Raw genomic sequence first — 15,020 nt, forward strand, 5'->3', positions numbered from 1 at the left:
TTTAGCTCTACGTTTACCAACTCGAATAACAATTGAATATCAATGACAGGGGTATGTGTTTCCTTTACATTTGATGAAGTAATCCGTAGTACATCATATAGAACGATGCTAATTTGCTGGTAAGATGAAGATATGTAGATAAAGACATCACATTGACTCAGTGGTATAGTATTATAAGTAATTGTCTGAGCGGGATGACGTCACAAAATTCACTGGAGTCGACAAAGCTACAGTATAATTCTCAACAAACTGAGTAACTTACGCAAGGCAAACCATAAACAAGTGTCTGGTGACTTTATTGATTGCCGAAACAAAATATAACAACAGATTACAAATTAAGAAACACTCGACAACAACTAAGTTTCCTTTCTTGTCGTGAGTCGTAATGATACAAAGTAAAACCATCGTGTCGTCTTGATTCCCATGGCATCTGAACTTACATCGAAACTTTCTTGTACCTGTAGTAGCAGTGTGTATGATGTGCTCGAACTCTTCTAACACGCCTAAGCAAATTTTCCCACGTGTCGAGTAAAGGCGGTTCTACTTCGATAACCTGACCCGAGTGTTGAAGCGCAACACAGAACGAAATGCGTTGTAAGCACGGTACTACATGGATTAACGTGTCTGATCTCAAAAGATTGTCTGTTTTTTGTCCCTGGTTTACAGACAAGCACAGCAACATATTTGTAAATTTATCATGTATCTTTACATTTTGAGATAAAAACCTGTTTACTTTTAGTTGTTTACTCTGGTAAATCATATAAAGGCAAAAAATGGTAAATCTGGAAATAAACACCCATCTATGTTTTTCTTGTGACGATGCGCATATATCATCATCAATCTTTCTTGTTAGAATTGCAGCTTAAATTTTCATGATTTGACGCATGAGGTTGGTCTGGGAGTCGCATTAACAAATATTTGTCAACGATATCGATAGTGAAATCACAAATTATATCCCCGGCAAGTGCTTCGCGAACGGTCGGCAAAACACTTTCAACCCATTTCCACGCAAGATCGTATGCATGAATGTCTGCAGCAGGTGTGTGTGTGTGTGTGTATGTGTGTGTGTCTCTGTGTCTGTTTTGTGTCTGTGTGTGCCTACATGTCTCCCCGCTTGTCTATCTCTCTCTGTGTTATGTATGTATGTATGTATGTATGTATGTATGTATGTATGTATGTATGTGTGTGTGTGTGTGTGTGTGTGTGTGTGTGTGTGTATATATATGTATGTGTGCATGCGTGCATATGTAGCCACACTTTCTTTCGAAAACGCTACATATTTTAAGTCAGGTGTTGGTGAAAGGGTTTAAATTCTACCTAGATTTGCGACTGAATGAATTATTATAGCTTACAGACTTTGAAACGCAAAAGTATTCCATCGTCTATTGAAACATCGATAATATATTATCAGTATTATCCACACGGTGCTCATCTAATGTCGAATTTCGACTGTATGTTATCTATTTCTAGAAAGAAATTTGATAATAAATTAAATATGAATCTTTAATCTTCACATGTATCTCGAACAAGGGAGCTCATTTCATTTCTGAGCGTTGCGTTGGTTCGTTGAAATCAAAATCTGGACCGATAGGAATGATTTTATTGCCAAAATTGCTAAAATAGCCTTGTGTACAATGCTCCATATTTGAAGCATTGGCCACGCCCATTTGCTGATAGACATCGCGAACGTATCCAGACAAGTGTTCGTAGTCACGTATCATGCGCTTGTTGCATTTGAAGCAAATGTAATACGCGTGATCAAATCGGAAGAGCGTCGGGAAAAGTCGGATATCAGCTTCGGTCAGTTGGTTCCCACAGAGGAAACGACGTTTGGCAAGCACTTCTTCCAGTCGGTCTAATGCGTTGAAAAGTACTGTAACAGCGGAATCGTAGGCTTCTTGTGATTTTGCAAAACCAGCCTTGTATACGCCGATATTTATCTCTGCATAAATCCATTCGTTGAACTCTTCAATTTCCTTCTGTAAACTTGGCGGATAGAGATCGATTGACTCCTTAGCCCACTCATTAAATTCACAATTCAGCATTCGGATGATTTCCGAGCTTTCGTTGCTCACAATGGTCCCTGTTTTCTTGTCCCATAAAACTGGAATGGTACTGGATAGAGGAAAGGAATACACGTTAAGAAGTGAGGAACCATGCAATTAATAGTTTGGAGCAAAGTATTGTACCTGTATCATAAATGTGAATAAATCTGGTGGTTTCTGGTTAACATATGCTATCGAATGCTCATTATAGCAATTTGAAATAAATAGATCTGAAAATAAATAAATAGAAAATTTCATGTAAAAATCTACAATAAATAATATATACATAAATAAATAAGTAATAAAACATAAATATAACTAAAGAACTAGAGCGGCTAATTTGCGAACAGTAAAGTTCGTCATCATAGCGCAACTTAGACCAATTGCCGTGCACGGTTGTTTCTCGAGTCCAAATTGAAGTTGGGACACAGGCTGGCCGTCTATTAGGTTTTCGTGGGTGCTTTCTTTAGCTCCTTGCTTTATCTTTCAGAGATGTCGGCGTTTCAAAGATGGCACTCGCCTCCTTGCTTCGTACAGAGTTTACGACAACAAACGCGAAAGGCGAATTATATTTTCTTGTACAAGTTAAAGCAACAACCAATATGCAAAACAATTATAATGTCAGTGCCCTAAAGAATTGAATTGACAATGTGTGATTTGCTAATATAAACCCTTGTTAATAGTTAGTTGACTAGATCCTCGATAAAACAAAAATGTATATTTACCGCTGGTTGATGCCAACCATGCCATAGATATCACCGATGAATTTCTTTCCGTTCACAGTATCTTCGGTGCACCCTGGAATTTCCGGCGCAAATTCGAACCCTCTCTCATCATAGCGTCGAAAGGAGCAGACATCGATCGAAATCACGTGAAATAGCCCCTTAAGGGATAGGGTCAGGACGCAGCGATGGCAGTAGGGACAGAAATGACCCACGTAGAGATGGTAACGACCTGGTTCGGCTTTGAAGCCCGATGACCCATCGGCTGTTATCCAGTTCCGGGCAGCGCTAACCCCTGGTACGAATTCACCATCTATTTTAGCTTGTTCGGCCTTTGTACCTAAGAGACAGTAATAACAACATCCGAGGTGATACGATATTTGTGAGGCAATCAAAATTTTGAAAGTTTTAAAACACTAACGGACGTTTCGGACAGGCAACAAAGCTTAAGTATGTTGGAGGCGCACCTTATGTGAGGTTCGTCGTATTAAAACAAGAGGCCCGCTCTATGAAGCAACAGCTGAAGACCATGCCAATTATTACACTAGTGAACTCACAGGTTCACTAGCCGAGAATGGTCTGAGAAATATCATCATTATAAAATATGAATATTTTTTACTAAAAACGTTTTGGTATTTAGTCAGTATAACTACAAATACAGTTACTGTATATATATATATATATATATATATATATATATATATATATATATATATATATATATATATATATATATATATATATATTAACAATCAGATCGAGTAGAGTCAGACCACAAGATTCCTAACTGCGATAACTTGATTATTTCGTCTAACTGTTTTTTGTTACACACTGGTCACAAGACGATTAACACACACATGCGCATATCTCTGTACAGAAATAGTGCAGTGTCATTATAGGTCATTCGTACCTAAACTTTATAGAAAGTACGTGCACTCCCCGTGCGGTATGTAACTAATTGTGCACAATGAACAGGCACATCATGGTACTCGTCTGTTTTCACCACTCAACACTAACACAAGCTTAAAAGACTGCGCCACGCGAAAAGGCTTTCTGAAAGCTACATGAGTTATCCACGTAAGCAATGTACAGGAATGGCCTTTTTGGGTTTGATTTGTATCCAGGACACAACTACATACTGATAACATACTTTTCGGGGTGCTTCAATACGGCTCACAGTGGCCTGATTGCTGACCACCAATGTATTCGGAGTAAGTTGAATTCACAAAAATATGATTCTCTAGCTCTCAGCATATGTCGGCAGATTCAAGCTCAAAGCATACTTACCTGTGGCCAAGTTTTTTTCCTGCGAAGACATGGTTTGGTCTTGCACCGTGGATCACAGTTAACGTAACAGGATCCGTTGAAAGTAAGAGGAGAAAGAACCTGACGGCCTGTCACAGGTCCAAACTTCTTGTGTAAAGGTAATACTATATTTCGCGCATGCGTCCATATGGTAACAGGTGACCGAAATTTGAACCCCGCAAATATTAGTAATGTCCAAAGGTGACCCCGAGAGTGTATCTCTTAAACAACACTGATACCATGACAGCTTCATGTCTCGTTATCCGTGACAGATGCTTGAAAAATCGAACAGCAAAAAAATGGCATTACTAGTTGAAAGAACAGGATAAAAATCGTCTGTTCCAAGTGCAATGAACTTTGTCCGTAGGAGACAGATCTCATCGTGTTAAGGGGATGGAAACTTTTTATATCTTTATATTTAACATTTAATTTTGTGATGTGTAGTGTGCTGTGTTGTCTTTTGTTTTGGTGAAGCGAAAAGTAATTTTTCCATAATGGACTGTCAAATAAGGTTATTCTAATTCTAAGCACCTATTGGCGTCTTATCATCAGCTTCCAACGCCGGTCGTCATCATCCTGTAACTGGCTGATATTACATACATCATAATGAATTCTGAGTTTCAAACGCATTACAAAAGGAACACAGTAAATGATTTCGATTAAATCATGTTATACCACTCCTCATGAACTTTGCATAGCATAGAAAATCGTATTGTTCTTAGTTTTGATTTTTCTCCATGGATATTGCACAGGGCTGTATTCCGAGGTACAAGTTCATGACTTCCCACATTAAATTATGGATATTTGTCGTGCCGCTTCCTAAGATCGCTTGACAATTTCAATGCCGTGAAGCAAGGGAAAGGATCGCAGGTGTTAAGTAACTTGCCAAGTCGATCAAATACGATATCGATCAATACGGTGACTTTTGACAGGTGGTTGGAATCCGTTATTGTTTGCAGAGGACAGCAATATAAGCTTTCTCTCTTTAACTTTTTCACTTTTCACATGATTTTCTAACCTGAAGTGGTGAGCTATTCTCACTTTATTCAAATGTTCAGTTTTGAGAAAAAGACACGCACTGCGCGATTTGCTTTTTAATAGAATGTCAACCATCATTCTCCAAGTCGTACTAGAAAATAAAAAGGATATTTATTTAATTTGTTAATACCTTAACTGAGTAACTTATGCACGGCAAACTGTTAACAAGTGCCCTGGTGTCTTTATTGTTTATAAAAACAAAATATAACAAGAGATTACATATAAGAGAGACTCAACAGTAGTTAGTTTTCTTTCTTGTTTAGAGTCGTAACGACACAACAGTAAAACCTGCACTTTTTTGTGTCTGCGTTACTTAATAGTATTTTTGTGTTCGAAAACACTCGATAAAAGTGAGTTTTTGGTGAAAGGATTTAGATTTAATTTTAAATTTGCGACTGAATGAATTGCAGCTAATACCGACTTTGAAACGCAAAAGAATTCCGGCATTTAAAAATACAACCACTCATTGCTAATCGAATATCGAATTTTGACCGTATATTATCTATTTCTAGAAAGAAATTTGATATTAAAGGGACAAAGTCGGCCATTTTTCATGAATTTAGTTTGATGCAAGATACTTCTTATATTGTTTGACATGTTGAAAGATACTGAATGAATGGGTGACCATGCATATATTCGACCCCAGTCTTAGACAAGTGAAATGAAACCATCGCGAAAATGAATTAATGGTCATGACCATTAATTCATTTTCGCGATGGTTTCACGTATCGTGTCTAAAACTGGGTTCGAATATGTGAATGGTCACCCATTTATTCAGTATCTTTCAACATGTCAAACAAAATAAGTAGTATCTCGTATCAAACAAAATTCATGAAAAATGACCGACTATATGGATCCCTTTAATGGGATATTGATAATCTAAGTTCTTCAATCCACAGGAACTGATGTATGTTCATTTCGTGAATGTTTACATCTGTCTTGAAAGGATCTGCATTCTTCTTGAAGTGCAGCATTTTTACTTTCAAGATTTTTATTTAGAGCTGCATTCTCTCTCAGCTGTGCGGCCAAATTATTATTACAGTTTGCACATTGCGTAGGTGAGATCTCAGAGCAGCTAACTCGGAGGCGATCTTACGGAACTCACATAAATTGTTATTTATTTTTTCTACTGAGGTCAATAAAGTACGACAGGAAGGACATGGCCAGAAAAACAGGTTTGCTTCCTCTCCATTTATGTTCAGACAGTCGATGTGAAACCAAGTCAGACACAGACTACAACGAATCATATCTCCTATTTCAGGTCTATCGTATTTACAGTTCTGCATACAGTGGTTTTCACTGCTTGGACCAGAGGCATTCTTTGTAGAGATTTTTTTGTTTTCTGGTTTTCTTTTTCTTATTTTCTTGTGTCGACGACGAATTTACCAATGGGGTATGTAAATCATCAGAAGTGCGCTGAGTTCGGGTTGACCATGATCATGCAGCAGTAGGCGAAGTTAACTTGGACGAGAAATAACTTAGTGGCATAGTCATTATTTTTGCTAACAGGGCTTTGTCTTGTGTCTCAGGATTAATAGTAGCTGCTTGAGATCTGGATCGTCTCTCTACTGCACGGTTGTCTGAATTTTGACCGTATATTATCTACTTCTAGAAAGAATTTTGATATTAAACTAAGGGTCCGAATGTTTAATCTTTACATGCATCTGGAACAAGGGAGCTTATTTCATTTCTGAGCGTTGCGTTGGTTCGTTGAAATCAAAATCTGGGCCGATGGGAACGATTTTATTGCCAGAGATGCTAAAATAGCCATGCGTACAATGCTCCATATTTGAAGCATTGGCCACGCCCATCTGCTGATACACATCGCGAACGTATCCACACAAGTGTTCGTAGTCACGTATCATACGCTTGTTGCATTTGAAGCAAATGAAATATACGTGATCAAATCGGAAGAGCGTCGGGAAAAGTCGGACATCAGCTTCGGTCAGTTGGTTCCCACAGAGGAAACGACGTTTGGCAAGCAATTCTTCCAGTCGGTCTAATGCGTTGAAAAGCACTCTCACAGCGGAATCGTAGGCTTCTTGTGATTTTGCAAAACCAGCCTTGTATACGCCGATATTTATCTCTGCATAAATCCATGCGTTGAACTCTTCAATTTCCTTCTGTAAACTTGGCGGATAAAGATCGATTGACTCCTTAGCCCACTCATTAAATTCACAATTCAGCATTCGGATGATTTCAGCACTTTCGTTGCTCACAATGGTCCCTGTTTTCTTGTCCCACAAAACTGGAATGGAACTAGATAGAGGAAAAGGAATGCACATTAAAAAGCAAGGAAACATATAATTGATAGTTTCGAGTAAAGTATTGTACCCTGTATTATAAATGTGAATATGTGTGACGGTTACTGGTTAACATCTGCTATGAATATCGAATGTTTAATTACAGCACATTGAAAAAATAGATCTGAAAATGAATAAGTCGAAAAATCATGTATAAATCCACAATAAATGAATAAATAATGAAATAATAATGAACTTCAGCAGCTAATGTGCGCATGGTCAAGTTCGTCATCATGGAGCAATTAGACCAAATTAGATTAACGATTCGCACGGTCCCTTCTCAACTCCAAATTTTGAAGTTTGGACACAGGCTGGCCGTCTATTATGTTTTATCTTTCGTAGATGTCGGTGTTTCAAAGATGGCTTTTGCCTCCTTGCCTCGTAGAGAGGTTATTACATTTTCTTGTACGAGTTAAAGCAAAAACCGATATGCAAATCAATTTAATTAATTCTAAATCAATGCAATTATATTGTCAGCGTCCTCAAGAATTATATTGACAATATGTGATTTGCTAACATAAACCATTGTAAATATTTAGTTCGACAAGTTTCTCGATAAAACAAAAATATATCTTTACCGTTGGTTGATGCCAACCATGCTATAGATATCACCGATGAATTTCTTTCCATTCACAGTATCTTCGGTGCACCCTGGAATTTCCGGCACAAATTCGAATCCTTTCTCATCATTGTGTCGAAAGGAGCAGACATCGACCGAAATCACGTCAAATAGCCCCTTGAGGGACAAGGTCAGGAAGCAGCGATGGCAGTTGGGACAAAAATGACCCACGTAGAGATGGTAACGGCCTGGTTCGGCTTTGAAGCCCGATGACCCGTCGGCTGTTATCCAGTTCCTGGCAGCGCCAACACCTGGTACGTATTCACCATCTGTTTTAGCTTGTTCGGCCTTTAACTTTTTACCCTCGTCGCCCTTTGTACCTAAGAGACAGTAATACGAACATCCAAGGTGATACGATATTTTTGAAAACAGAGGCAAAGAAGATTTTGAAAGTCTTCAAAAATACTTACAGACGTTTCGGACAGGCAACAAAATATGTGGGAGGTGAGCTTCGTCGTATTAAAATCAGTGGCCTGTATGAAGCAACAGCCGAAGACCATCCCAATAATGCAGCAGTCAATGTAATCCCCAAGGGACCCCACCTCGGGCGATACGGGACAAATGTGGGGTATAGGCCGTGTTTGCCATGAAACTTTGCCCGAGGGGGTGGGGCAATTGCCTCATATTGATCCCCCTAGACATTTTCATGGACAAGCGCAGAATTTATGAATGCCCCAACAAATTGGGGTGGGGGAAATGTGGGGGATTAACTCGTATTAGGTGTGAATTTTCCAGATTGTCTTGCCCTGAGGTGGGAGTGGGGGTTGATATTGACTGCCGCATTACACTATTGAGCTCACAGGTTCACGAGTCGAGCATGATCTGAGAAATATCATCGTTTTGAAATATGAATATATTACTAAAACGCTATGGTATTTAGTAAGTATAAATAAATACAGCCTATTGGTATTTGCAGCCTTTCATGTCATCCAATTTAAAGTGCCCTAATGAATTGATATGTTCCTAAAACACCAATGACTTAGTTAACGCCAGTACCACTTTACTGCAAACTGTGTCACACAAATCGGGATAGATAGATCGAGCAGAAAATCGATCGATCTAGCAGACTACCTAGCCCACGAGCGCCTTTGTTTTATTGGTACACAATGGTCACAGACGATTGACACATGCACTTATCTCTGTACAGAATTGAAACCGAACAAAAATATTGTCAAATACAAAGTTAATACAGCTACTGCCCAGCTAATGCCTACTGGCAATGTCACTGTCACTGCATGCCGGCAGTGACAGTTGTCACTGTCACTCTATGCCGGTAGTGACAGTGATAGCTCTGGCTCTGATATAATTGAAGAAGAGTTTTGGTCTTAGGAGTCTAAATTGACTGGACAGTGAAACATACTTGTACACAAAATCAAGTCCGAGAGGTAGACATGGAAGACTAGAAGACTTAACAGCTACCAGGGATTTTTGAATTCTGGCATATGGGAATAATAAAATATTAGAGAAAAAACATGGGGTCACCCTGGGGTCACTGTTTTTTCTCGAAAATCACTGAAAATCAATAGATGAAACCATTCATTCCAAGTTCATGCATTGAATGAAATTTTCACATCTCATCGTACAATAACACAGGGTAAAACTTTGAACAGTAAAAAAGACACATTTAAATGAAAAAAAAAGTGACTAAATGGAATCATCCACGTTTTACCAAATTTGCCATTATTACACCCAAAATTTCTAAGATTAAAACGTTTATTTGATGAAATATTTTAACCGTTCAGTATTGTAAATTTTGTAAAACATTTATAAGTACATGTCGTACATGTCTTGTGCTTTTGAAAAAAAAACAAAACATTTTTTCGGTAGCACCGAGCTCAGTTTTTCACAATTTAGCAAAATGTAGCCAGGAATTTACAATTTGCATACTCTCTCATAATTGTTATTTTGTGTCACGGTGCTCTTCAGCTGGTACCAATGACCTGGCCAGAGTTTGATATACTCAAGTCAGTTTAGACTAATAAATTAAAAAAGTCCAATGATGCAATGAATCAATTTTAAAAACTTGCGTTAGGAATACGGCTCTACAACCTGCTGATAAGAGGTAGTTTCGAACATATGGGTAAATTCCTAATAAATATGCGGTTATATGCTAATTTGTGAGGCGCTTAAAAATTTAGATCATATACACGGGGGACTTGAGAATTTTTGAGGGTATTGAGGGGAGATCTGAACAAAATAAGATTCAATCGCGATTCCTTCAGCCCCTTCCCCAACGTTTTTTGTGAACGCAGCCCTACCATGCCTGCTCCCTGACAAATGTCAAAATAGTCTGCTGAATACGACATCGTTTCTTAAGAGTATCTGACATTTTTGGTAAACTGAGATAGCTGACAGTGTTCAAATAAAGGCGACTAACCACTCTAACTACTTGATGCACAGTGCATGTGCGCGCTTGTTTTATTTTGCATTTTCCCGCACAAAGATGTTTAATTATTCGTTTAAACCGTAAAATAGTTATATTTTATTCAGCGCACTGCAAAAAATAACACCATAGCAATAAAAGAAATAACAGCGAAAAGTCAGTGTAAGTACAGCGGCACTTGACGTTAACAAGACGTCAATTCAAAGCAAGTGTGCTGGGAATCGCCCCGGAGATATTAACGATTTATCAGCGTCTCTGTGTATTCAACAAATAACACTTCCCCCCCCCCCCCCCCCAAAAAAACTCCAGGGAGGGGGCAGCTGAGTCACACTGTGAAGTAACACTCGCCATAGACTGAACATGGGCAATGGTGTCACTGGGATATTTTTGCATAGATTATGAACTAAATATGGGTTTCCTGAGGATTTTTACGTAAGCAGAGATTACAATTTGAACAATATGACTTTATTAATCATAATCGAAATTTATTAATAATCATAATTATAACACCCATAGGGTTTCCAGAAGGTATTTACACAAAATACATGACACTGTTTGTAAAAAAAGGTTTTATTATTCTGTAACATTCATAATTTATTAATATTCATAATCAATTTTTGATCATAATAGGAATATCAACACAAATGATGCCTAATTGGCCTGTGCATTGCTTTGGTCTTGCAGCAATCTGCAATATTGGACATGCTATGTATATCACAAAATCATTAAAAAGTCACAGCTCGGAGCAAACTGCACTAATGTAAAAACTCCAGCAAAAGACGTACGCCGGGGCGATTGGACAGTGTTATGAATTATTCTTTTTTCACCGACAATGCGACTGTCCTCGCACGGTTGTAGTGGTCTTATTAAATCTCCAAGACGTCCATCTACGATGGAGGTTGGTCGCACAAGGTCGATCGCCATAGTTCAGTTCTGTTCGTTGGTCCAGCCGTTGTATTTCGGCTAAGGAGGTCAAACTGCTGGGTTTTCCTCAGCTTCCTAAAACAAGGTTCTTTTAAAAGTTAAAGCTAAAAAGGTCTTGTAGATTATAGTGCTAATGTCTACTTCCCATGCGCAAAGAACTATGCAAATTTTCCGACCTATTCCGCCTCAGGACAGAGATAATGCCTGAGCTCGGAGGTATGCTTTATGGGGTACCTTGGCAGGGTTGACCTTTTGATGACCCGCATAGACGAAGCTGACCCCGCCATAGACAGCTGCATTTCCACTGCTAGCACTCCCCCTGTGCAGTGCGAGAACTAAAACAGGCACATCACGTACTCGTCTATATTTAGCACTCAACAATAACACAAGCTGAAAGACTGCGCCACGCGAAAAAGCTTTCCGAAAGCTGTACATACTTACAAACATTATTTATCCATGGGAACGTTATCAATATACAGTAATGACCTTTTGGTGTTTGATTTGTATCAAGAACGCAGCTAAATATTTATATGCTTATACTTTTCGGAAATCTTGAATACGGCTCACACTGGCTGACCACCAACGTACTCGTAAAAATATGATTCACTCTCTCACTATATGTCAGAAAGCAGCAGATTCAAGCTCAAATCATACTTACCTGTGGCTAAGGTTTTTTCCTGCGAAGACATGGTTTGGTCTGGCACTGTGGAATACAGTTTAAGTAACAGGATCTGTTGAAAGTAGTACAGTAAGGGGAGAAAAGCTGACGCCCTATGACAGACCCAAACTATTGTGTGAAAGTAATATATATTTCGCGCATGCGTGCATATAGTAACAGGTGACTGAAATTTGAATCTCGCAAATTGCAGATATGTCGAGAGGTGTTCCCGAAAGTGTATCGCCTGAACAACAATGGTAACATGGCAGCTTCATGTCGTGGTATTCCTGACAGGTACTTGAAGAAACGGTGGGCACATAAGTCATGTAAATACATAACCGTGCTAGTTTTTATAAGATAAGGGACTGGACGTAAATTAGCAGGGGGGGGGGCGGGGGATTTCGCAAGAGAGTGGCCAAAAAATCATGACCCTTCCCCTAAATTTAGTCCAAAAAAATTTGTGACCCTCCCCCTCAGACAGAGGTTCAAAAATTTGTGACCCTCCCCCCAAATCCCCCGGCCCCCCCCCTGCTAATTTATGTCCAGTCCCTAAAGATAAAGAGATGAAGATATCACATTGATTTCAGCGGCTAGCTTTTATCCACATCTGACGGCCTTTGGCCAACCATTTACCCTGTATCGTTCTATATAGGATGCCGTCTGTGCATTTGTTATAAACACAGGGTGGAGGGACTGTGTTATATACAAATTTTCATGTTTAAATTTCTTTGTCAGTTTTAAGCTGTCTCATTTTTAAAAAATAAATAGGTGAACTTGAATAATTTATTTTTATATCATCCATATAATATTATACAAATAAATATTTGTATATAAAGTAATGAAATAATACACAGATTTGAATAAAAAACCAGTCCCCCTAGTATTATACGTCAATAATTCAAGCACTCTTGCACATAAGGCTGCGTTCACAAAAATGGTTTTGGAGCTGGAGGAATTCAGGGGGATTCGAAATTTGGGAATAGTCGAGGGGGGCTTCTAAGTTTTGCCTATAGGGACCTGAAAATATTTTGGTTCCCAACACTTTGATGTCATCCGATGGTTCTAATGTCAGTAATAATTAAAATCTGGAACCGTTTTGTCTCATTTTATGACTTTTATCTTGAGAAAATCTAAAAATGTAAAAAAAAGTTGGCCTTGTAACGGGACAGAAGCGGCAACTGTTGATAATTTTTTCAATATTTCTATGCAAGGTATCAAAAACAGTTTCTTCAAGTTGGTGTCTCTCTACAGTATGCTGAAACACACAATATTCTGTTTGTCAACAAAGCCTGGATCTAAATATTGGTGATAATTGAGTCAGAGTCAAGACAGAAAGTTTTTTGTCAATGATACAAATGCACGGTACAAGCACACAGGCTGTGTTGGCAAGCTGAATACTGGACAGCTCAACATGCTGTACGGACTCTTTAGAACAAGAAGGCAGTCGTATAAACTGAACAAAATATTGTAAAATTACAAAGTTCATACAGCACTGCCCTGTTACTGCCTACCGTGACGGACAGTGTCACTGTCACTGCATATCGGCAGTGACAGTGATAGCTCTGACTCTGGTGTAGTTGAAAAAGAGTTTGGGTCACAGGACGCTCAATTGACAATGAAACATACCTGTACACAAGATCAGGCAAGAGGGTAACACGTGAAAGACTAGGAGACTTGACAGTTACCGGGGAGTTTTGAATTCCTGGCATATGAGAATAATCCAATATTAGAGAAAAATATGGGGTCACCATGCTTGACTTTCTACAAATGTACGAGAAAAGTCACTGTGTTTCTCGAAAATCATTCAATATGTCAAACCATTCATTTCAAGTTCATACAGTGAATGACATTTTCACATCTCATCATACAATAACACAAAGGTAAAACTTTGAACAGACTCTAATTTGAAAAAATGTGAGACTAAATGGAATTATTTATTTTTTACCAATTTGCCATTATTACACCAGAACTTTCTGAGATTAAAACGTTTATTTTATGGAATATTTTAAACTTCCAGTATTGTCAATTTCGTAAAACATGTAGTAGTATCTAAGTCATATATGTCGATTGTATTTTGAAAAAGATATTTTTTTGGTAAATTACTGTGCTCAGTTTTTCACGATTTGGCAATTAGCCAGGAATTCACAATTTGCGTACTCTCTCATGATTGTCATTCTGTGCGCTCTTCATCTGGTGCCATTGACCTGGCCAGAGTTGGATAAGTTCAAGTCGACTTAGATTGATAAATCAAAAAGTCCACTGATGCATTTAAAATGGATCAATCTAGAACTAACCTCAGGTATATGGCTCTACAACCTGCTGACAAGAGGTAGTGTTGAACATCTGCGTGCAGAACTACGCAATACATGGTTATTTTAACTATGCGTGCATTCCTAAGAAATATGCGACTATATGATAATTTTGGGGACTTGAAAAATTTGATCATATAGACGGGTGTCTTCTAGGGAAATTACAGTACTCGATGCGGAAAGCAGTGCGTCATGCAGTCTAGTCTATGTATACATATATACATACATACATATATATATATATATATATATATATATATATATAAATACTTGTAGTGACTTACGAACTGATGAGATGTTCAGAGTCTACCTTATTTCCAATCCCAACATTTGATTGACGGCGACGTTTCGGTATGACTAGCACACCTTTTCAAGCACTGATGATAATAAAACCAGAACAAAGCATGGTGTAATGCGCATGTCTGCATAGCAAATCATAAAAGTCACATGACAACGCTAATTTTGGATGCCTGATGGTTCATAGTCATTAAGTCCGTTTGGATACATTGTACCAGCTCTTGAGATCCAAAGACTTTCCAGGTGTTTTGTAGTTTCTGGATCATATATATATATATATATATATATATATATATATATATATATATATATATATATATATATATATATATATATATATATATTATATATATATATATATATATATATAATATGAACTATTTAAACTTAAGACAAAGTTAGTACAAATTGATAAGC

The 15,020-nt window shown here is 38.1% G+C and overlaps 2 protein-coding genes across 2 annotated transcripts; both read right to left on the bottom strand.

Moving 5' to 3' along the window:
* Positions 1 to 270: 270 nt before the first annotated feature.
* On the bottom strand, positions 271 to 4,205 carry LOC139115528 (glutathionyl-hydroquinone reductase YqjG-like). Its single transcript, XM_070677693.1, has 3 exons — positions 4,055 to 4,205; positions 2,771 to 3,107; positions 271 to 2,115 (listed from the first exon to the last, which is right to left on the bottom strand). Exons 1-3 carry the CDS (start codon positions 4,083 to 4,085, stop codon positions 1,536 to 1,538), a joined length of 948 nt encoding a protein of 315 aa, XP_070533794.1. The 5' UTR covers positions 4,086 to 4,205; the 3' UTR covers positions 271 to 1,535.
* A 1,265-nt stretch (positions 4,206 to 5,470) lies between these two features.
* On the bottom strand, positions 5,471 to 12,139 carry LOC139115529 (glutathionyl-hydroquinone reductase YqjG-like). Its single transcript, XM_070677694.1, has 3 exons — positions 11,998 to 12,139; positions 7,992 to 8,352; positions 5,471 to 7,369 (listed from the first exon to the last, which is right to left on the bottom strand). Exons 1-3 carry the CDS (start codon positions 12,026 to 12,028, stop codon positions 6,790 to 6,792), a joined length of 972 nt encoding a protein of 323 aa, XP_070533795.1. The 5' UTR covers positions 12,029 to 12,139; the 3' UTR covers positions 5,471 to 6,789.
* Positions 12,140 to 15,020: the final 2,881 nt, after the last annotated feature.

This window comes from Ptychodera flava, chromosome 17, assembly GCF_041260155.1.
Source record: "Ptychodera flava strain L36383 chromosome 17, AS_Pfla_20210202, whole genome shotgun sequence".
NCBI lineage: Eukaryota > Metazoa > Hemichordata > Enteropneusta > Ptychoderidae > Ptychodera > Ptychodera flava.

Coding starts and splice junctions, on each gene's coding strand:
- LOC139115529 (XM_070677694.1), bottom strand. CDS start 12,028: ATGTCTTCGCAGGAAAAAACCTTAGCCACAG. Junction 8,353..11,997: donor GGAAAAAACCTTAGCCACAG/GTAAGTATGATT, acceptor ACTGTCTCTTAG/GTACAAAGGGCGACGAGGGT. Junction 7,370..7,991: donor ATGGTTGGCATCAACCAACG/GTAAAGATATAT, acceptor TCCTCTATCTAG/TTCCATTCCAGTTTTGTGGG.
- LOC139115528 (XM_070677693.1), bottom strand. CDS start 4,085: ATGTCTTCGCAGGAAAAAAACTTGGCCACAG. Junction 3,108..4,054: donor GGAAAAAAACTTGGCCACAG/GTAAGTATGCTT, acceptor ACTGTCTCTTAG/GTACAAAGGCCGAACAAGCT. Junction 2,116..2,770: donor ATGGTTGGCATCAACCAGCG/GTAAATATACAT, acceptor TCCTCTATCCAG/TACCATTCCAGTTTTATGGG.